The sequence below is a fragment of the Oncorhynchus nerka genome, linkage group LG12 (assembly GCF_034236695.1).
Source record: "Oncorhynchus nerka isolate Pitt River linkage group LG12, Oner_Uvic_2.0, whole genome shotgun sequence".
Taxonomy (NCBI): domain Eukaryota; kingdom Metazoa; phylum Chordata; class Actinopteri; order Salmoniformes; family Salmonidae; genus Oncorhynchus; species Oncorhynchus nerka.
The window spans coordinates 71,554,372-71,578,052 of NC_088407.1; the positions used below are offsets into that span (position 1 = coordinate 71,554,372).

Here is a 23,681-nt window from a genome sequence, read left to right on the forward strand (position 1 = left end):
GTATACTTTCGTAACTCACCAACGTGAAGATATTGCTAGAGTAATTTCAAACTTTTCTCTGTCCACTAAAACGACTTGGGCATTTTATCAGCTGATGAGCCATCTTTGGCTGTATGGAACTGAAACCTGCAATTCGGGACGTTCCCACATGTGGACGTTCCCACATGTGCCCCCCCCCCCCGAAAAAAAGAATCGAGTATCCCATTGGTTCCTTCATGAACCACACCCCTCGAACATCCCTTTTGTTCCATCTCATGCTTGTGTGAAACTTTTGGATGTGGGTCAAAAGGGAAATACAAGTATTCTCTTTGAGTTTTTTGTGCCCCTGCCTACTGTGTACCGGTGTCCTCCTTAGGACTAGCTTGCTAAGCTAGCACACTGGGTCCTTCGCTCCCGCCAGCTGAGCACTTGCTCTCGTCATCGTTAACAGAACTGCGGGATAACTGCCGGACAGGCGGGGGCGGTAGCTAGCAACGGTTGTCCACCCCTCTTCTCTGGAGTTTATCGGCGGTTGGCATCCAACGTTACGGTGCATTACTGGATCTAGGTTACTGGACCTATAAAAGGAGGGGTTGAACGCCCAGAATTGCGGGTTGCAGTTACACCCTTCTCGCTGCATGCTCATCCGACATGTGCATGGACCAGAGCTAACATACCCGGAGAGTGGGTCCTGGCCCACCTGCATAAAGTAAAAAATGGAGCCAATGTATTCCCAGACAGTTTCATGCAAATAGCTATGATTGTCTGTAGTGCCCAAGGTATGACATTCCATGCAACAGTAAGGTATTTGAGGTTCGCTCAATTCAGCTTGTAGTTTGCACTTTTGGGACTATTCCACTTGTTCCATTCTACAAGGCAAACTAGCATAAGTTAAGCACAGCTCCAGTATTTGACATGTATCACAGTCTGGTATCTTGAAAGTTTGCTGATACAGCTATTACATTTATTTTTCAGGCAATTTTCATGTGAAGAATCGAGGTCCTCTTACTATTAAAAATGAAGAGGAGGATTCGGAGATCCGAGCAGGAATACTTAGACTGTGAGTAATCAGTATGAAGGCCACTATGTTGTTGTAGTATAACATTTTATCACTTTTTTTCAACACTTTGACTTTGATGACAATGGTGAGAACACACATAATTTACATTAACATTTAAGTCATTTAGCAGACGCTCTTATCCAGAGCGACTTACAAATTGGTGCGTTCACCTTAAGACATCCAGTGGAACAGCCACTTTACAATAGTGCATCTAAATCTTTTAAGGGGGGGGGTGAGAAGGATTACTTTATCCTATCCTAGGTATTCCTGAAAGAGGTGGGGTTTCAGGTGTCTCCGGAAGGTGGTGATTGACTCCGCTGTCCTGGCGTCGTGAGGGAGTTTGTTCCACCATTGGGGGGCCAGAGCAGCGAACAGTTTTGACTGGGCTGCGCAGGAACTGTACTTCCTCAGTGGTAGGGAGGCGAGCAGGCCAGAGGTGGATGAACGCAGTGCCCTTGTTTGGGTGTAGGGCCTGATCAGAGCCTGGAGGTACTGAGGTGCCGTTCCCCTCACAGCTCCGTAGGCAAGCACCATGGTCTTGTAGCGGATGCGAGCTTCAACTGGAAGCCAGTGGAGAGAGCGGAGGAGCGGGGTGACGTGAGAGAACTTGGGAAGGTTGAACACCAGACGGGCTGCGGCGTTCTGGATGAGTTGTAGGGGTTTAATGGCACAGGCAGGGAGCCCAGCCAACAGCGAGTTGCAGTAATCCAGACGGGAGATGACAAGTGCCTGGATTAGGACCTGCGCTGCTTCCTGTGTGAGGCAGGGTCGTACTCTGCGGATGTTGTAGAGCATGAACCTACAAGAACGGGCCACCGCCTTGATGTTAGTTGAGAACGACAGGGTGTTGTCCAGGATCACGCCAAGGTTCTTAGCGCTCTGGGAGGAGGACACAATGGAGTTGTCAACCGTGATGGCGAGATCATGGAATGGGCAGTCCTTCCCGGGAGGAAGAGCAGCTCCGTCTTGCCGAGGTTCAGCTTGAGGTGGTGATCCGTCATCCACACTGATATGTCTGCCAGAGATGCGATTCGCCACCTGGTCATCAGAAGGGGGAAAGGAGAAGATTAATTGTGTGTCGTCTGCATAGCAATGATAGGAGAGACCATGTGAGGTTATGACAGAGCCAAGTGACTTGGTGTATAGCGAGAATAGGAGAGGGCCTAGAACAGAGCCCTGGGGGACGCCAGTGGTGAGAGCGCGTGGTGAGGAGACAGATTCTCGCCACGCCACCTGGTAGGAGCGACCTGTCAGGTAGGACGCAATCCAAGCGTGGGCCGCGCCGGAGATGCCCAACTCGGAGAGGGTGGAGAGGAGGATCTGATGGTTCACAGTATCGAAGGCAGCCGATAGGTCTAGAAGGATGAGAGCAGAGGAGAGAGAGTTAGCTTTAGCAGTGCGGAGGGCCTCCGTGATACAGAGAAGAGCAGTCTCAGTTGAATGACTAGTCTTGAAACCTGACTGATTTGGATCAAGAAGGTCATTCTGAGAGAGATAGCGGGAGAGCTGGCCAAGGACAGCACGTTCAAGAGTTTTGGAGAGAAAAGAAAGAAGGGATACTGGTCTGTAGTTGTTGACATCGGAGGGATCGAGTGTAGGTTTTTTTCAGAAGGGGTGCAACTCTCGCTCTCTTGAAGACAGAAGGGACGTAGCCAGCGGTCAGGGATGAGTTGATGAGCGAGGTGAGGTAAGGGAGAAGGTCTCCGGAAATGGTCTGGAGAAGAGAGGAGGGAATAGGGTCAAGCGGGCAGGTTGTTGGGCGGCCGGCCGTCACAAGACGCGAGATTTCATCTGGAGAGAGAGTGGAGAAAGAGGTCAGAGCACAGGGTAGGGCAGTGTGAGCAGAACCAGCGGTGTCGTTTGACTTAGCAAACGAGGATCGGATGTCGTCGACCTTCTTTTCAAAATGGTTGACGAAGTCATCTGCAGAGAGGGAGGAGGGGGGGGGGAGGAGGGATTCAGGAGGGAGGAGAAGGTGGCAAAGAGCTTCCTAGGGTTAGAGGCAGATGCTTGGAATTTAGAGTGGTAGAAAGTGGCTTTAGCAGCAGAGACAGAAGAGGAAAATGTAGAGAGGAGGGAGTGAAAGGATGCCAGGTCCGCAGGGAGGCGAGTTTTCCTCCATTTCCGCTCGGCTGCCCGGAGCCCTGTTCTGTGAGCTCGCAATGAGTCGTCGATCCACGGAGCAGGAGGGGAGGACCGAGCCGGCCTGGAGGATAGGGGACATAGAGAATCAAGGGATGCAGAAAGGGAGGAGAGGAGGGTTGAGGAGGCAGAATCAGGAGATAGGTTGGAGAAGGTTTGAGCAGAGGGAAGAGATGATAGGATGGAAGAGGAGAGAGTAGCGGGGGGAGAGAGCGAAGATTGGGACGGCGCAATACCATCCGAGTAGGGGCAGTGTGGGAAGTGTTGGATGAGAGCAAGAGGAAAAGGATACAAGGTAGTGGTCGGAGACTTGGAGGGGAGTTGCAGTGAGGTTAGTGGAAGAACAGCATCTAGTAAAGATGAGGTCGAGCGTATTGCCTGCCTTGTGAGTAGAGGGGGAAGGTGAGAGGGTGAGGTCAAAAGAGGAGAGGAGTGGAAAGAAGGAGGCAGAGAGGAATGAGTCAAAGGTAGACGTGGGGAGGTTAAAGTCGCCCAGAACTGTGAGAGGTGAGCCGTCCTCAGGAAAGGAGCTTATCAAGGCATCAAGCTCATTGATGAACTCTCCGAGGGAACCTGGAGGGCGATAAATGATAAGGATGTTAAGCTTGAAAGGGCTGGTAACTGTGACAGCATGGAATTCAAAGGAGGCGATAGACAGATGGGTAAGGGAGAAAGAGAGAATGACCACTTGGGAGAGATGAGGATCCCGGTGCCACCACCCCGCTGACCAGAAGCTCTCGGGGTGTGCGAGAACACGTGGGCGGACGAAGAGAGAGCAGTAGGAGTAGCAGTGTTATCTGTGGTGATCCATGTTTCCGTCAGTGCCAAGAAGTCGAGGGACTGGAGGGAGGCATAGGCTGAGATGAACTCTGCCTTGTTGGCCGCAGATCGGCAGTTCCAGAGGCTACCGGAGACCTGGAACTCCACGTGGGTCGTGCGCGCTGGGACCACCAGATTAGAGTGGCCGCGGCCACGCGGTGTGGAGCGTTTGTATGGTCTGTGCAGAGAGGAGAGAACAGGGATAGACAGACACATAGTTGACAGGCTACAGAAGAGGCTACGCTAATGCAAAGGAGATTGGAATGACAAGTGGACTACACGTCTCGAATGTTCAGAAAGTTAAGCTTACGTAGCAGGAATCTTATTGACTAAAATAATTCAAATGATACAGTACTGCTGAAGTAGGCTAGCTGGCAGTGGCTGCGTTGTTGTTGTTCTATCTCTCTATAGTGCTGTTTCTTGTATTATGGTCTCTTGTTTCTTTAGAGGTTTCACTTTGTTGTCCTTTTTTAATCAAACAACCCTACCCAAAAGTTAAGGTACTTGTTTATTTACATTGAACTTGAAATGTCTTCTTTCTATTTTAAGGTTGTGCACTTTGTAAATGCAGTGAGAATTGTCCAGACAAATATGGCGAGAAGATCACACTTAAGTCACAGGAACTCACTGTGCACTACTTTTGCCTGGTAAGAGAGAGAGAGAGTGTGTGTGTGTGTGTGTGTGTGTGTGTGTGTGTTAGAATTACTCATTGTTCATGAATTATGGCCTAGCTCAAACCAAAATATCTTGTCATTGCGGAATACTATTACTCAAAACAGTAATAGTTTTTGTTTTATCATTCAGTTGCTTACTGAAGGGACCTTAAATGTACAGAATGTTTACAATGTCAGATGAAAGGTGGCAACTTAAATTCCCTGGTTTTCCAGGAATCTTGGTTAGAGGACTCTGGATTTTCTGCTTATTCCCTCCTGATTCCGGCAGTCCTCCAACCGGGATTTCCGGAAAACCAGGGAATTTATTGAAAGTTGATGGAATTTTGCAATCCTATTCATAGGTTTTTATATTCCAGCTGATGTCAAGCGGCGTGTATCAGCGTGGAGAGGAAAACGAAGGGATCTATGGCTTCTTGGTGGATGACATTAAACAGGAGGTTCGCAGATCCTCCAGACTAGTAAGTCAGTGTGTTCATTCATATTGAGGGCGTATTTATTTAACCTACTTTCATTATAGGCAAGGTACCATTTAGCCCTTGATTATGACTCAACAGTCTACCTCTGAAAATAACATATTGTTTCAAGTTGTAATGTCACATGCGCATGTGCAGTGAAATGCCTTTCTTGCGAGCTCAAAACCCAACAATGCAATAGTCAATAACATTGTAATACAACAAATAACATAAGTTAGATCAAAAACACAAGAACTAGAAATAAGAAGAATATGAGAAAGTAAGTAAGAATACTATAAATAGGGTCAGTCAGTTCCAGGACCATATCTACAATCTGTAGGGAAACTGGAGTGATAGCTGTAGATCAGGGATCTGGCGGCCTGCATTTGATTTTATTTGGCCCAAGTTTTCTGAGCAAGACAATCATTATGTTTTAGGCAAATATACAGTACCAGTCAAAAGTTTGGACACACCTACTCATTCAAGGGTTTTTCTTTATTTGTACTATTTTCTACATTGTAGAATCATAGTGAAGACATCAAAACGCTGAAATAACAAAGGTAGGGGTGGTATACAGAAGATAACCCGTAAAAGACAGAGTTCATATTATTGCATGAACAGCTCAAATAAGCAAAAATAAATTACAGTCCCATCATTACTTTACGACATGAAGGTCAGTCAATCCGGAAAAAGTCAAGAACTTTGAACGTTTCTTCAAGTGTAATATTCTCTGTTTCATGGAAACATGGCTCTCTCGGGATATGTTGTCAGAATCGGTTCAGCCACCGGGCTTCTCCATGCATCGCGCCGACAGAGATAAACACCTCTCTGGGAAGAGGAAGGACGGGGGTGTATGCTTTATGATTAACGACTCATGGTGTAATCATAACAACATACAGGAACTCAAGTCCTGCTCACCCAACCTAGAATTCCTTACAATGAAATGCTGGCCATTTTACCTACCAAGAGAAATATTGTCAGTTATAGTCACAGCTGTGTATATTCCCCCTCAAGCGAACACCAAGACGGCCCTCAAGGAACTTCACTGGACTCTATGTAAACTGTAAACCATATATCCGGAGGCTGCATTTATTGTAGCTGGAGATTTTAATAAAGCAAATTTGTGAAAAAGGCTACCTAAATTCTATCAGTATATTGATTGCATGACTCGCAGGGCTAATACTCTCGATCACTATTACTCTAACTTCCGCGATGCATATAAAGCCCTCCCTTCGGCAAATCCAACCACGATGGCATCTTGTTCGTTCCGTCTTATAGGCAGAAACTCAAACAGGATGTACCAGTGACGAGAACCATTCAACGCAGGTCTGACCAATCGGAAGCCACACTTCAAGATTGTTTTGATCACGCGGAATGGAATATGTTCCGGTCAGCCTCAGAGAACAACATCGACCTATACGCTGACTCTGTGAGTGTGTTTATTAAGAAGTGCATTGGAGATGTTGACTATTAAAACCTACCCAAACCAGAAACTATAGCTGAATGGCGGCATTCGCGCAAACTGAAAGCGCGATCCACCGCATTTAACCATGGAAAGAGGTCTGGAAATATGGCTACATTTAAACGGTGTAGTTATTCCCTCTGCAAGGCAATCAAACAACCGAAATGCCGGTACAGGGACCAGGTGGAGTCGCAATTCAACGGCTCAGACACAAGACGTATGTGGCAGGGTTTACAGGAAATCACGGACGTCAAAAATAGCCACGTCACAGACATCACGCTTCCAGACAAACTAAATACGTTATTTGCCCACTTTGAGGATAATACAGTGTCACTGTCACGACTTGCTAACAAAGATGGCGCCCCCCCCTCTACTTCTCAGTGGCTGACGTGAGTAAAACATTTAAACTTTTTAACCCTCGCAAGGCTGCTGGCCCGGACGGTATCCCTAGCGCGTCCTCAGAGCATGCGCAGACCAGCTGGCTGGTGTGTTTACGAATATATTCAATCGCAGTCTGCTGTCCCCACATGCTTCAAGATGGCTACCATTGTTCCTGTACCCAAGAAGTCAAAGTTTGCATACTGCCCCAACGGGTCCACAGATGACGCAATCGCCATCACACTGCACAGTGCCCTATCCCATCTGGACAAGAGGAATAGCAATGTAAGAATGCTGTTCCTGGGTCTCAACCCCTCCCTGTGCAACTGGGTTCTGGACTGTCTGATGGCCGCCCCCAGGTGGTGAAGATGGAAAAAACGTCTCCACTTCGCTGACCCTTAACACTGGGGCCCCACAAGAGTGTGTGCTCAGCCTTCTGTGAAGGCTTTCTACTAGATGTTGGAACATTGCTGCGGGGACTTGCTTCCATTTAGCCACAAGCATTTGTGAGGTATGGCACTGATGTTGGGCGGTTAGGCCTAGTTCATCCCAAAGGTGTTTGATGGAGTTGAAGTCAGGGCCCTGTGCAGGCCAGTCAAGTTCTTCCACACCGATCTTGACCAAATCCATTCCTGTATGGACCTGATTTGTGCACTGGGGCAGTGCCATGCTGAAACAGGAAAGGGCCTTCCCCAAACTGTTGCCCCAAAGTTGGAAGCACAGAATCGTCTAGAATGTCATTGGAGTGTATGCTGTGGTGTTACGATTTCCCTTCTCTGGTCTAAAGGGCCTAGCCCGAACCATGAAAAACATCCCCAGACCATTTTTCCTTCTCCACCAAACTTTACAGTTGGCACTATGCATTCGGGCAGGTAACGTTCTCTTGGCATGTGCGGCTACTTGACCATGGAAACCCATTTCAAAAAGCTCCCGACTAACAGTTTTTGTGCTGACTTTGCTTCCAGAGGTAGTTTGGAACTCGGTAGTGAGTGTTGCAACTGAGGACAGACAGTTTTTATGCGCTTCAGCACTCAGCAGTCCCGTTCTGTGTGCTTGTGTGGCCTATGACTTTGCGGTTAAGCTGTTTTTTCTCCTAGACATTTCAACTTCACAATAACAGCACTTACAGTTGACTGGGGCAGCTCTAGTAGGGCAGAAATTTGACGAACTAACCTTTTGGAAAGGTGGCATCCTGTGACGGTGCCACGTTGAAAGTCACTGAAATCTTCAGTAAGGTCCTTCTACTGTCAATGTTTGTCTATAGAGATTGCATGGCTGTGTGCTCAATTTTATACACCTGCCAGCAACGGGTGTGGTTGAAATAACCGAATCCACTAATTTGAAGACGTGTCCACATACTTTTGTATATACATTGCCTTCGGAAAGTATTCATTCCCCTTGACTTTTTCCACATTTTGTTACCTTACAGCCTTTTTCTAAGTTGTTTTCCTCATCAATCTACACACAATACCTGATAATGACAAAGAATAAACAGGTTTTTAGACATTTTTGTTAATTTATATATATTTTTTTAACTGAAATATCACATTTGCATAAGTGTTCAGACCCTTTATTCAGAACTTTGTTGAAGCACCTTTGGCAGCGATTACAGCCTTGAGTCTTCTTGGGTATGATGCTACAAGCTTGGTACACCTGCATTTGGGAAGTTTCTCCCATTCTTCTCTGCAGATCTTATCAAGCTCTGTCAGGTTGGATGGGGAGCTTTGCTGCACAGCTATTTCCAGGTCTCTCCAGAGATGTTAGATCGGGTTGCAGTCCTGACTCTGGCTGGGCAACTTAAGAACATTTAGAGACTTGTCCCGAAGCCACTCCTTCGTTATCTTGGCTGTGTGCTTAGGGTCGTTGTCCTGTTGGAATGTGAACCTTCGCCCCAGTCTGAGGTTGTGAGTGCTCTGGAGCAGGGTTTCATGTAGGATCTCTCTGTACTTTTCTCTGTTCATCTTTGCCTTGATCCTGACTAGTCTCCCAGTCCCTGCCGCTGGAACACATCCCCACAGCATGATGCTGCCACCATCATGTTTCACCGTAGGGATGGTGCCAGGTTTCCTTCAGACGTGATGTTTGGCATTGAGGCCAAAGAGTTCAATCTAGGTTTCATCAGACCAGAGAATCTTATTTCTCATGGTCTGAGAGTCTTTAGGTGCCTTTTGGCAAACTCCAAGTGGGCTGTCATGTGCCTTTTACTGAAGAGTGGCTTCCGTCCAACCACTACCACAAAGGCCTGATTGGTGGAATGTTGCAGAGATGGTTGTCCTTCTGGAAGGTTCTCCCATCTCCACAGAGGAACTCTGGAGCTCTGTCAGAGTGACCATCGGGTTCTTGGTCACCTTCCTGACCAAGGCCCTCAGTTTGGCTGGGCGGCCAGCTCTAGGAAGAGTCTTGGTTGTCCCAAACTTCTTGCTGCAGACATTTTTTTGTACTCTTCCCCAGATCTGTCTCGACACAATCCTGTCTCTGAGCTCTACGGACTATTCCTTCGACCTCATGGCTTGGTTTTTGAACTGACATGCACTTGTCATCTGTGGGACCTTATATAGACAGGTGTGTGCCTTTCCAAATTATGTCAAATCAATTAAATTTACCATGTGTATCAAGTTGTATAAACATCAAGGATTATCAATGATGCACCTGAGCTCAATTTAGAGTCACATAGCAAAGGGTCTGAATACTTATGTAAATAAGGTATTTCTGTGGAAAAAGTCAAGGGGTATGAATACTTTCTGAAGGCACTGTATGATGTATGCATAGGGGTGAGGTGACTAGGCATCAGGATACAGTGGCTTGCGAAAGTATTCAACCCCTTGGTATTTTTCCTATTTTGTTGCCTTACAACCTGGAATTAAAATTGATTTTTGGGGGGTTTGTATAATTTGATTTACACAACACGCCTACCACTTTGAAGATGCAAAAATGTTTTTTATTGTGAAACAAACAAGAAATAAGACACACAAAAAACAGAACTTGAGCATGCATAAATACCCCACATAGTCAATACTTTGTAGAGCCACCTTTTGCAGCAATTACAGCTGCAAGTCTCTTGGGGAATGTCTCTATATGCTTGGCACATCTAGCCACTGGGATTTTTGCCCATTCTTCAAGGCAAAACTGCTCCAGCTCCTTCAAGTTGGATGGGTTCTGCTGGTGTAGAGCAATCTTTACAAGTCACACCACAGATTCTCAATTGGATTGAGGTCTGGGCTTTGACTAAGCCATTCAAAGACATGTAAATGTTTCCCCTTAAACCACTTGAGTGTTGCTTTAGCATTATGCTTAGGGTCATTGTCCTGATGGAATGTCAACCTCTGTCCCAGTCTCAAATCTCTGGAAGACTGAACGGGTTTCCCCTCAAGAATTTCCCTGTATTTAGCGCCATCCATCATTGCTTCAGTTCTGACCAGTTTCCCAATCCCTGCCGATGAAAAGGTGGTGGACCCCTTGCTTAGTGGTGTTGCAGACTCTGGGGCCTTTCAGAACAAGTGTAAATATTCTGAGATCATGTGATCATGTGACACTTAGATTGCACACAGGTGGACTTTATTTAACTAATTATGTGACTTCTGAAGGTAATTGGTTGCACCAGATTTTATTTAGGGGCTTCATAGCAAAGGGGGGAATACATATATGCACGTACCACTTCAGTTTTTGATTTTTTTTTTAAACAAGCTATTTTTTTCATTTCACTTCACCAATTTGGACCATTTTGTGTATGTCCATTACATGAAATCCAAATAAAAATCTATTTAAATTGCAGCTTGTAATGCAACAAAATAGGAAAAATGCCAAGGGGGGTGAATACTTTTGCAAGGCACTGTATATGATAAACAAAGTTGCAGCAGCATATTTAATTATTGTATGTGAGGCTAGAGTCAGTATAAATGTATGTGCATATTATGTGTTTGTGAGCAAATGATGGAGTGAATCTTTGTGTGTTTTGGGGTGTCGGTGTGCGTGAGTGTGTATGGCCCTTTGAGTGTGCGCAGAGACAGTGATAGAAGCTGTTCAGGAGCCTGTTGGTGTCAGCTGTACGACTTTTTGAGGATTTGAGGGCCCATGCCAAACCTGAGGGGGAAGAGTCGTTGTCACGCCGCCTTCATGACTGTGTGTGTGGACCATTTTAAGTCCTTTGTGATTTGGACAACGAGGAACTTGAAGCTCTTGACCTGCTCCACTGTAGCCCCATCGATGTGGTCCACGATAAGCTCCTTGGTCTTACTGACATTAAGGGAGAGGCTGTTGTTCTCGCACCACACTGACAGGTAACTGGTCTACCACTGTCGTGTTGTCAGCAAGCTTAATGATGGTGTTGGAATCATGTGTGGACACGCAGTTGTCGGTGAACAGGGAGTACAAGAGGGGACTAAGCACACACCCCTGTGGGTGATGAGTTTGGAGGGGACAATGGTGTTGAACTCTGAGGTGTAGTCAATTAACAGCATTTTCAGATAGGTATTCCTCTTATTTAGGTGGGTGAGGGCAGTGTGGAGTGCAATTGAGATTGCGTCGTCTGTGGATCTGTTGGGGCGGTATGTAAATTGGAGTGGGTCTAGGGTGTCTGGGATGATGGAGTTGATGTGTGGCATAACCAGCCTCTCAAAACACTTCATGATTACAGATGTGAGTGCTACAGGGCAGTACTGTAACGTTAGGCTCCTTTAAGAGTACAGGGCTAGGTACCATTCAACCTCTTCAGCTCAGCAGGCACTTTGAGTGATGCTTGTCACCATGGAAATATAGTATAAGACATGCACAATATGTTCTATTTAATTCTGTGCTTTCCATGGCCAACATGGCCTCAGCTGTTTCGGTAGAGGAGAGTTTACACAGTGGCTTGACACCAGGTAGAGGTCAGGAGCTTGATCACTCACCGAGCAGAAACTTTTCGACTAAGGCTGATAGGCTCACTCAGCACCAACAGTAGTGCCGTCCATACAAGTTATTTAGTATGATGTATGGTTGTATTAGGGTTACCCTAATCCTAGAGCATTTGTCCACTCCAAGACTAAGCGGCACTTTTATTACAGATGTTTTAGATGTTGCCTTCAATCGTTTCTGATTGCTTGGATTCTTGTTCAAAAACATCATTATCATGTCCTAAATGTACTTCTTTGCTTTCTGTGTACCCTGTGTTTAGAAATGTGCAGTCTGCAAGAAGAATGGTGCTTCAGTTGGGTGCTACGTCAAAAGCTGCCAGAAAAAGGTCCATTTTCCATGTGGCAAACAACACCAATTCATCTTTCAATTCACAGATTTATTTCCGTAAGTGACGATGATTATATATCACCAGTATGTATTAGAGCTGGGACGTAATCCGAAAATGATCAACACCGACATTGCCTTCCTCTTACCGAAGCATTTTGCATATGGCGGTAATTTTGCTACAGAACATTATTGTAGATTGTTCTAAAACCATTATTTGGTCAACAGTTATAGCCTGTGCATTATGTTGATTCCTGCTATGAAAGTGTGTATCTACCCCGGTTTCGCTGTCGACAGCTGACTCTCACTCCCTTTTCGCACTATTGCGCTCCTGAGGAGGGAGAGATGCAGAAGCACAAGCATATGATCGTTGCTTAAAATTTAATTGCGGGAGAAACGCAGTTTTCAAAGCAACTATTGTTATTCTAGTAACAGAGGAGAGACAACTTTCTGTGACTATATACTCTATTTCTCAGCTCTTAATATTAAGTTCAGGACGACACCACTTTACAACCAGAGTAGGCCGTAGTATGGTTTTGATACGACCGCGGAGCTGAGCTAGCCATTTGCAGTGAATAGGCCTACATAAATAGCCTAGGAATACTGCTGGAAAGTACTGATTTACTGATAGATTAATCAATTAGCCTACATGGCTATCTAGCGACAATATCATATTTAGATTTAGCAATCTAGCTGTCTTTGAGTTGCCATTTCCTCAGTTGGTGAATAATATAGTCTATAGGCCAATATACAGAGAGATGTCGGCAAATTCTCTGAAGAGCCTAACATAAATGTGATAATTCTGGATCTATTTTGACAAGCTGCATATCAAAATATCAATCATGCATTCCCTGGATATGTTAGATGAAATAGCTTTCTGTTTAAATAGTAGGCTCCCATCTCAGGTGTCTAACTTGGCACTGAAAAACCCCCATCTAGAGCCCTGCCACTAATGGAAAGTTATTGTTATCTAGTAAAATAGTTAAATGTATTACGATATTACTTTTGATCCATATTGCCCAGCTCTAGTGTGTGTTGTCTAGAGATTCTAAACATAATAGACAGCAGCCATGGCAAACGCAGTAACAGGGGATAATTAGGCTCAGCTCTTGTTTTAGAGATTACAAATATATAATTCATTCAAAAACAGTAAATTCATATTCGCCTTCATCAGAATGAAATTACAGCTGTGCCTATTTTCTCCTTGTGAACTTTATTTTTGTTTTTAATTTAATCTTTAACTAGGCAAGTCAGTTAAGAAAAAAATATGATTTACAATGACGGTCTAACAAAAGGCCCCTTGCGGCAACGGGTGCAGGGATAAAACATTCAATAAAAATATAGGACAAAACACACATGACAAGAGAGACACCACAAAACACTGCATCAAGAGAGACCTAAGACAACAACATAGCATGGCAGCAACACATGACAACACAGCATGGTAGCAACACAACTTGACAACAACATGGTAGCAACACAGCATGGCGGCAGCACAACGTGGTAGCAGCACAAAACATGGTACACACATTATTGGGCACAGACAAAGGGCAAGAAGATAGAGACAACAATACATCACGCGAAGCAGCCACATCTGTCATTAACAGTGTCCATGATTGAGTCTTTGGCTACGCCTCTACTTTTAGTTGGTTGAAGTACTCTCATCTCTTGGAAACATTAACAACAAGCCATGCTTTATACCATGGTGCGTCTCTGATTCTATTCCCCCAGGTCCTACTGTAAGGATCACAGTCCCACCCAGTCCTTGCCAGTGTCGGCTTGTGTCAGTGAGCCTATGTCCTGCTCAGTGTGTCTGGACCCCATAGAGCCTGTCCTCTCCTACTCCATTCTCAAGTGTCCTGCCTGCCATGGCAGCTGGTTTCACAGAGACTGCGTGCAGGTAGCTACATCCCAGACTAGCAATGGCCATCTTGGGTGAATATGGGAATACATGATTTTTCATACTACATAAAGGGTGTTGTAACAGTTCCCTGCAATGTGCTACAATGTGCATAACCCTTATTTCTTCCCTCTATATGGCATTACATTTGCATATATGGGCTTTGTGAAGCATCTATGATGGCCGTATAAAGAGTTTATGAAGGCTTGTAAGTAACTACATGCATTCTCTTATTTATTTCCTATGTATTCCTCCAGAACCAGGCTCATAGCGCTGGCATGTTCTTCTTCAGATGCACTCTGTGCAACAACAAGGACATGTTCCAGCAGGAGATGCTCCAGATGGGAGTCCACATACCTGAGAGGTATTATTTACCTAACAGAACATTCTGCCCTAAACCTTGTTAATTGTCTACTGTACTGTGTGGTCCAGGCTCTACTGTATGCGTGGTCCAGGCTCTACTGTATGCGTGGTCCAGGCTCTACTGTATGCGTGGTCCAGGCTCTACTGTATGCGTGGTCCAGGCTCTACTGTATGCGTGGTCCAGGCTCTACTGTATGCGTGGTCCAGGCTCTACTGTATGCGTGGTCCAGGCTCTACTGTATGCGTGGTCCAGGCTCTACTGTATGCGTGGTCCAGGCTCTACTGTATGCGTGGTCCAGGCTCTACTGTATGCGTGGTCCAGGCTCTACTGTATGCAGGGTCCAGGCTCTACTGTATGCAGGGTCCAGGCTCTACTGTATGCATGGTCCAGGCTCTACTGTATGCATGGTCCAGGCTCTACTGTATGTATGGTCCAGGCTCTACTGTATGTATGGTCCAGGCTCTACTGTATGTGTGGTCCAGGCTCTACTGTATGTATGGTCCAGGCTCTACTGTATGTATGGTCCAGGCTCTACTGTATACATGGTCCAGGCTCTACTGTATGTATGGTCCAGGCTCTACTGTATGTGTGGTCCAGGCTCTACTGTATGTGTGGTCCAGGCTCTACTGTATGGTATGGTGGTCCAGGCTCTACCAGGTATGTATGGTCCAGGCTCTACTGTATGTATGGTCCAGGCTCTACTGTATGTATGGTCCAGGCTCTACATGGTCCAGGCTCTACTGTATGTATGGTCCAGGCTCTACTGTATGTATGGTCCAGGCTCTACTGTATGCATGGTCCAGGCTCTACTGTATACATGGTCCAGGCTCTACTGTATGTATGGTCCAGGCTCTACTGTATGTATGGTCCAGGCTCTACTGTATGTATGGTCCAGGCTCTACTGTATGTATGGTCCAGGCTCTACTGTATACATGGTCCAGGCTCTACTGTATGTATGGTCCAGGGTCTCTGATTGTGTGTTCTGTGGGACGTGGTTGACAGCAGTCACAGTACACCAGAAGACGAATTTCTGATGTAACAGTTAAAGTACAAATAAAGTACTGTTGCATTAGTGTTGTGGCGTTATGAGTTTTAACTAAAGTTTTCTGTATGTGTGCCATAGAGATGCATCCTGGGAGCTGGAAGAAAATGCCTATGGAGAGTTATTGCAAGTGTACCAGCACTGTGATGCCAAAAAATGTCTCTCCCACAGTGGTCGGACATATTCTTCACGCACTGGGTAAGCTGTAATGTTGTGTGTGTGTGTGTGGCTGAAATGGTTGACGAACCAAAATGTGTTTATCTCTAAAATTAATTTGGGTCTCACACTCATATGTCTTTTTGGTTTTCAGATGGTTTCAAATTCTGCGCTGTGCCCTCTGTGGCTCTAGTGGCACCCATCGAAAATGTGGTTCCCTCAAACATGACGAGACTAACTGGGCTTGTGAGGACTGTGCAGGATCTGTGGATGGGACAGGTAGGTTATTTGCCGTACTGTGTCTGTTTTGATCTAACTGGGCAGTGAAGTTATGACCAGACCAGTTATGATTGGAATGAAGAACTGCTTTTATTGTCTTTATAAAGTCTATTCTCTCTCTGATAATCATTGTTATTTCTTGTTTAGCTTCACTCCCCAGACACACTGACTCTCCACAGCCCGGTGGGCAGAGAACAAGCAGGACTTCTAAAAGGAGTCTCACACTGACCCCTCGCCAATCACCCAAAGTCTGTAAAAGGTACAGTACATTATTGTTTAGCATTTTTTTTCACACAAAAATCCTTGGCGCCTTTCAGCCAGTCTATTGATAGTGACCACACATTGCACCTGGGGGCATGGCTTCAAAACCTGACTGGCACGGCTTCAAGCCCCGACTGCGCCGCTTTCCATTCCAAGTCCCCTCTCAATAACTTAACCATTGTATCTATCAATAAAAACTATCAAATACATTTAGAAAAATACTTCTAATTTTTTTGTACTTGGCGTCATAGACCAAGTCCAAATGTTTTCTAGGGGACTTGTTTTTTGGTCTTACCTTATATGTTGTGCTAAGAACACATTGGAGATAAACATAGATTATTTAATGATTGGCAGGCCATTTTTGTTGGGAGGCTCTGCTAGAGAGATCCTACAGGAGCTTGCCAGTCAGACATCACAGCACCAACCATCCATGCTAGTGGTGGTGAATGGAAACAAGGTCCTGGAGGCTGCCATGGAGCTAGTGAAGAGGAGTGACTTCAACCCGTCCCATGCCCTTGCAGTGAGATTCACAAGCAGAAAGCACAGTTCAAGCCCAGACACCTGCCTGGCAACACCCGGCACTTCCTCAGGCTCCTGGTGCAGCAGCTCCAGAACACTGTCTTTGAAGGTCCGGATGGTGCCAAGACCTTGACCCTCGATGCACGAGGTAGGTCAATACCACCCCCATACAAAACACTCTCCAGCTTTCAGTCATAAACTGACGCTAGCACCATCACTTGCTTGTTGCTAGAAGTTTTGGGTCATGAACTCACATTCATAGTAACATTTGGGAGTTACAGTTGAAGTCGGAAGTTTACATACACCTTAGCCAAATACATGTAAATTCAGTTTTTCACAATTTCTGACATTTAATCCTTGTAAAAATTCCCTGTCTTGGGTCAGTTAGGATCATCACTTTATTTTAAGAATGTGAAATGTCAGAATAATAGTAGAGAGGATGATTTATTTCAGCTTTTATTTATTTCACCACATTCCCAGTGGGTCAGAGGTTTACATATACTCAATTAGTATTTGGTAGCATTGCCTATAAATTGTTTAACTTGGGTCAAACGTTTCGGGTAGCCTTCCACAAGCTTCCCACAATAAGTTGGGTGAATTTTGGCCCATTCCTTCTGACAGAGCTGGTGTAACTGAGTCAGGTTTGTAGGCCTCCTTACTCGCATGCACTTTTTCAGTTCTGCCCACAAATGTTCTATAGGATTGAGGTCAAGGCTTTGTGATGGCCACTCCAATACCTTGACTTTGTTGTCCTAAAGCCATTTTTTCACAACTTTGGAAGTATGCTTGGGGTCAATGTCCATTTGGAAGACCCATTTGCGACCATGCTTTAACTTCCTGACTGATGTCTTGAGATGTTGCTTCAATATATCCACATACTTTTCCTCCCTCATGATGCCATCTATTTTGTGAAGTGCACCAGTCCCTCCTGCAGCAAAGCACCCCCACAACATGATGGCTGATTTCTTTTGATTTTCCCATGATGTCAAGCAAAGAGGCACTGAGTTTGAAGGTAGGCCTTGAAATACATCCACAGGTACACCTCAAATGATGTCAATTAGCCTATCAGAAGCTTCTAAAGCCATGACATCATTTTCTGGAATTTTCCAAGCTGTTTAAAGGCACAGTCAACTTACTGTATGTAAACTTCTGACCCACTGGAATTGTGATACAGTGAAATAATCTGTCTGTAAACAATTGTTGGAAAAATGACTTGTGTCATGCACAAAGTAGATGTCCAAACCGACTTGCCAAAACTATAGTTTGTTATCAAGACATTTGTGGAGTGGTTGAAAAATGAGTATTAATGACTCCAACCTAGTGTATATAAACTTCCGACTTATTATCAAATACTGGGGATGTGGTTTCGATCTGTTCTCAGCTTCTCTCAGTGCTTGACTTGGACTGAAATAGGTGCCGGTACTCATTTTGGGTTCTGTATATATTTAGGTGCAGGAGCTCCACAATACTTTGGGCTAATATTCTATAAGAGGAACAGGAGCTCAAGTAGTAGAACATTTGAGGTGCTGGTACTCAGCTCTGGGGAGCTCCTGACCAAGTCAAGTGCTGGCTTCTCTATGTTGTCTCATTTCTATGTCCTGTTTCCTAGCTCTGAGGGAGGACGTCTACTTTGACGTGGGGTGTCTTCTGTCCCTGAGTCTGGTCCACGGGGGACCTCCTCTGGGCTTCTTCTCCAGGGCTCTCTACCTGTGTCTGTTCAACTTCCCCAGGGATACACCTCTCACTGTGGAAGACATGGGCAGCACTGTGTTCACAGACAAAGTCAAGAAGGTACATATTTTAACATGTCTCTTTACTCTCTTAGATGCTGAATAGATATATTTAGTTGGACCTTCTAATGTTACAAAGGCCTTAAATGATTGGTTCACAATTTTGAACCAAATCTCTATTTTTGATGGAAATGGCATATTGTTGAAGGGTCTTGACGCTTTTTAGCGATTTCACTTGTTTTTGAGAAACTGTCCCCACACGCAATATACTTCCTCACTGCTTGTTCTGCAATATGGGGGCTATGGAAAAATATGAACAAGGGTTCCAAAAACACCCAAATAATTCCTTTTGGAAAGGTTCTTCTCTGTGTAGCCCCGCAGAACAGCCAGTAAGGGGAGAACGCTCGAATCAAACAAAATGGAACATAACTTTGCTAATAAATTCTGAATTACCCAATTTCATGTGTACAACATCTAAAGACCCATATCACTATAGTGAGAGCTTTGCCGTTGCTAAAAGGACCTATTTGGGTGTTTTTGGAGGCTTGTTCACGTTTTTCCGTAACCCCATAATGCAGAACGAGCAATGAGGAAGTCTATTACAAGTCGGGATAGTTCCTCAAAACCAAGTAAAATTGCTAAAAAAAAGTGTCTGGACCCTATAGCATGCCATTTACATCAAAAATAAAGATTTGGTTCAAAAATTGTTAACCAATCCTTTAACTCATACGACATCTCTTTTGATTCAGATTCAGGAATCCAAGTCCTTGGAGGAATTGAGAGAGGCAATTGAGTCAGCTTCAGAATACCTGGAAGTGGCTGGGTGCACAAGACCAGTTGAGAGCCTTTCGGACAAAGATACACTCGTTAAAGACATTGTAAGCTTCCACCTAATAACAAGAATGCAGTTACCCGTCCAAAGGTTTGTATGTCTATGGGTATTTCCTTTAGAAAAAGGGTGCCTTTTTGACTGTTTCACATTCAACATGTTTTATCATTGCTCAAACATATTTTAAACTGTCACTAGTATTCTACTGTAACTATGTTTGAAACATTGTAATCCTGGTTTCTGTTAAATATATTTTGTTTAACTTTGTGTTTGTAGGTTCTGTGAGGGTCTGAAAACCCTTGGTGTGTTTGACCAGGTCCAGATGTTTCCAGGAGCCTTTGTTGGTCTGTTCTGTTCCTCTCATGACAAGCTGACTGCTGACACCATGGCAGCTCTCTTCACTGTTCAGTTTTCAGACCAGGAAGAGACCGCAGGGAAGGAGACCACTGTGTTCACCTTTTGGAGACATTACCTATTGGAGTGTGAAGGTATTTGACCTCTAATGACTCAATGATTGAAATATTTATTTGATAATTTAAGATATACACTACCGTTCAAAAGTTTGGGGTTACTTAGAAATGTCTTCTTTTTTTTTAGAGAAGAGCACATTTTTTTGTAACATCAAAATGATCAGAAAGAGTGTAGATATTGTTAATGTTGTAAATTACTATTGTAGCTGGAAACAGCAGATTTTTTTATTTAATATCTACATCGGCGTACAGTGGCCCATTATCAGCAACCATCACTCCTGTGTTCCAATGGCACATTGTGTTAGCTAATCCAAGTTTATCATTTTAAAAGGCTAATTGATCATTAGAAAACCTTTTGACTGGTGTTTTGCGTGTACAATTTAATGAAACTGCCAGTTGAGGACTTGTGAGGCGTCTGTTTCTCAAACTAGACATTCTAATTTACTTGTCCTCTTGCTCAGTTGTGCACCGGGACCTCCCACTCCTCTTTCTATTCTGGTTAGAGCCTGTTGGCGCTGTTCTGTGAAGGGAGTAGTACACAGCGTTGTACGAGATCTTCAGTTTCTTGCCAATTTCTCGCATGGAATAGCCTTCATTTCTCAGAACAGGAATAGACAGACAAGTTTCAGAAGAAAGGACTTTGTTTCTGACCATTTTGAGCCTGTCATCGAACCCACAAATGCTGATGCTCCGGATACTCATCTAGTCTAAAGAAGGACAGTTTTATGTTTCTATAAGCAGTACAACAGTCTTCAGCTGTGTTAACATAATTGCAAAATGTTTTTCTAAAGATCAATTAGCCTTTTAAAATTATTAACTTGTATTAGCTAACACAACGTAACATTGGAACACAGGAGTGATGGTTGCTGATAACGGGCCTCTGTACACCGATGAAGATATTCCATTACAAAATCTGCCGTTTCCAGCTACAATAGTTATTTACAACATTAACAATGTCTACACTGTATTTCTGATCAATTTGATGTCATTTTAATGTACAAAATGTTTTACATTTTCTTTCAACAACAAAGACATTTCTAAGTGACCCCAAATTTTTGAACGGTAGTGTACATATCAAGCCAAGAGGAACAAGCCGTACAGACACTTGAAGGCCGTTCAGACAGTGTACTACTATTACAATGATATTCAGTAAAACTAACACAATCACATGGATGTCCCCGCCTGTCTCCATATATTACCCATCATCACCAGTCTCTGTTCTCTGGTTTCAGTTGGCAGATGTGCAACATCGCTAGAGGACGTGCTCATCTTTGCCACCTCAGCTGATGTGGTACCAGCTGTAGGGTTCAGCCCCAGCCCTACCTTATCCTTCCTCCATCCACTGGACCCGGCCGGGGCCTTCCCTGTGAGCCAGCCCAGCTCCAACCGCCTCCTGCTGCCGGTGGTACCTTCCTACCAGGCCTTCAAGAAGCACATGGAGTATGCAGTGTGCCAACTCACAGTCTTGCAGATCATTTGATCACAGACACACAGACAGTATTGATCTATATAAGCTCAACTTTAATAGACTGTCAATGAACTTGTAGGACACATTTCATTTGGATTCTGTACTTCAGTTGATATTTACTCACGTCATAGAGTTTCAGGTTTGGGTAGGGTATTTCCACCACGACAGAGCTAATGCGTTTTGTATTATAGGCTTTAGCTGTTGACTTTTAGAAACTATTTTACACTAATTGAATTGTTAGAAAGAGCATTAGTTTAGGTGCTACAATTGTTTGAATGGTCTTTTCTTTGTTTGAATGATATGTTTGGTATGAAATATTTGTTTCTTTCTCTTTTGGGATTCTCTTTGACATATTTTATGTTGTACATACTGAAGTGTGTGTCAATAAGTTCTGTTAATTATATGCTACATTTTCTATTTTTGTGATTGTTCTGTTGTTTTTTATGTACTTTTCAGGTTGCATGCCTTATTTCTTTTGGCTTTGTATGTATTTTCTATGTTTATTAACTTCATTCTCAAGCATTTTACTCATGCCAAATTAAACATTTGCATTTACTCTGAAATATTCCTGCGATGGTCGATTCCCCCCCCCCCCCCCAACATCAGTATTCAAAATGCATGGGATATGTGCATTTCAGTAGACCCTATCACTTTGCCATCATCTTTCCTAGTGAGGATTTGGGAATCCTAATTAAATCAAGCAGACCAGTGATGTAGATTTTATTTCCTATTTACAATCTAAGAGTAAAGTAGGGGCTACTCCATCAAAATGTGTGATAGCAAAGCCCAGGTACACCCTCATGTACATGATGCCGTTCAAAACAACTCTTGAGTTCGGGAAATCTCTGACTTCCCAAAACAACTGGGAACTGGGGGAAAAGAAACAAGCTCCGACTAGGAAAAATACACTGCTCAAAAAAATAAAGGGAACACTTAAACAACACAATGTAACTCCAAGTCAATCACACTTCTGTGAAATCAAACTGTCCACTTAGGAAGCAACACTGATTGACAATACATTTCACATGCTGTTGTGCAAATGGAATAGACAACAGGTGGAAATGATAGGCAATTAGCAAGACACCCCCAATAGAGGAGTGGTTCTACAGGTGGTGACCACAGACCACTTCTCAGTTCCAATGCTTCCTGGCTGATGTTTTGGTCACTTTTGAATGCTGGCGGTGCTTTCACTCTAGTGGTAGCATGAGACGAAGTCTACAACCCACACAAGTGGCTCAGGTAGTGCAGCTCATCCAGGATGGGACATCAATGCGAGCTGTGGCAAGAAGGTTAGCTGTGTCTGTCAGCGTAGTGTCCAGAGCATGGAGGCGCTACCAGGAGACAGGCCAGTACATCAGGAGACATGGAGGGGGCCGTAGGAGGGCAACAACCCAGCAGCAGGACCGCTACCTCCGCCTTCTGCTCTTCACAGATGAAAGCAGGTTCACACTGAGCACATGTGAAAGACGTGACAGAGTCTGGAGACGCCGTGGAGAACGTTCTGCTGCCTGCAACATCCTCCAGCATGACCGGTTTGGCGGTGGGTCAGTCATGGTGTGGGGTGGCAATTCTTTGGGGGGGCCGTACAGCCCTCCATGTGCTCGCCAGAGGTAGCCTGACTGCCATTAGGTACCGAGATGAGATCCTCAGACCCCTTGTGAGACCATATGCTGGTGCGGTTGGCCCTGGGTTCCTCCTAATGCAAGACAATGCTAGAGCTCATGTGGCTGGAGTGTGTCAGCAGTTCCTTCAAGAGGAAGGCATTGGATGCTATGGACTGGCCCGCCCGTTCCCCAGACCTGAATCCAATTGAGCACATCTGGGACATCATGTCTCGCTCCATCCACCAACGCCACGTTGCACCGCAGACTGTCCAGGAGTTGGCGGATGCTTTAGTCCAGGTCTGGGAGGAGAACCCTCAGGAGACCATCCGCCACCTCATCAGGAGCATGCCCAGGCGTTGTGGGGAGTTCATACAGGCACGTGGAGGCCACACACACTACTGAGCCTCATTTTGACTTGTTTTAAGGACGTTACATCAAAGTTGGATCAGCCTGTAGTGTGGGTTTCCACTTTAATTTTGAGTGTGACTCCAAATCCAGACCTCCATGGGTTGATAAATTTGATTTCCATTGATACTTTTGGTGTGATTTTGTTGTCAGCACATTCAACTATGTAAAGAAAAAAGTATTTCATAAGAATATTTCATTCATTCAGATCTAGGATGTGTTATTTTAGTGTTCCCTTTATTTTTTTGAGCAGTGTATAAATGCAACATGTAAATGTAATGTAAAGTGCTGGTCCCATGTTTCATGAGCTGAAATAAAAGATCCCAGAAATGTTCCATATGCACAAAAAGCTTATTTCTCAATTACATTTTGTGCACAAATGTGTTTAAAAACCTGTTAGTGAGTTGAGGAGGATTTCTGTCTAATAAATCCATTTTGTGGGGAAAAACTCATCTGATTGGCTGGGCCTGG

General features: G+C 44.5%; 1 protein-coding gene and 1 long non-coding RNA gene across 2 annotated transcripts in view; one reads left to right on the forward strand and one right to left on the reverse strand.

Annotated features, from left to right (window-relative positions):
- LOC115138686 (uncharacterized) overlaps positions 1-147 on the reverse strand; it is an 18,263-nt gene extending 18,116 nt beyond the window's left edge. The window contains exon 1 of the long non-coding RNA XR_003864983.2: positions 20-147. This is a non-coding gene — a long non-coding RNA (uncharacterized LOC115138686). The remainder of the gene's footprint in view (positions 1-19) is intronic.
- The window catches only part of LOC115138687 (G2/M phase-specific E3 ubiquitin-protein ligase-like), a 24,013-nt gene extending 468 nt beyond the window's left edge, over positions 1-23,545 (forward strand). Inside the window, 15 exon segments of the mRNA XM_029675804.2 lie at positions 955-1,039; positions 4,550-4,647; positions 5,016-5,132; positions 12,119-12,243; positions 13,915-14,083; positions 14,341-14,447; positions 15,571-15,687; positions 15,800-15,924; positions 16,072-16,183; positions 16,540-16,712; positions 16,715-16,852; positions 18,314-18,495; positions 19,184-19,356; positions 19,540-19,751; positions 20,966-23,545. Coding sequence (XP_029531664.2) covers positions 997-1,039; positions 4,550-4,647; positions 5,016-5,132; positions 12,119-12,243; positions 13,915-14,083; positions 14,341-14,447; positions 15,571-15,687; positions 15,800-15,924; positions 16,072-16,183; positions 16,540-16,712; positions 16,715-16,852; positions 18,314-18,495; positions 19,184-19,356; positions 19,540-19,751; positions 20,966-21,213 — 2,139 coding nt within the window. The 5' untranslated portion in view covers positions 955-996 and the 3' untranslated portion in view covers positions 21,214-23,545.
- Positions 23,546-23,681: the final 136 nt, after the last annotated feature.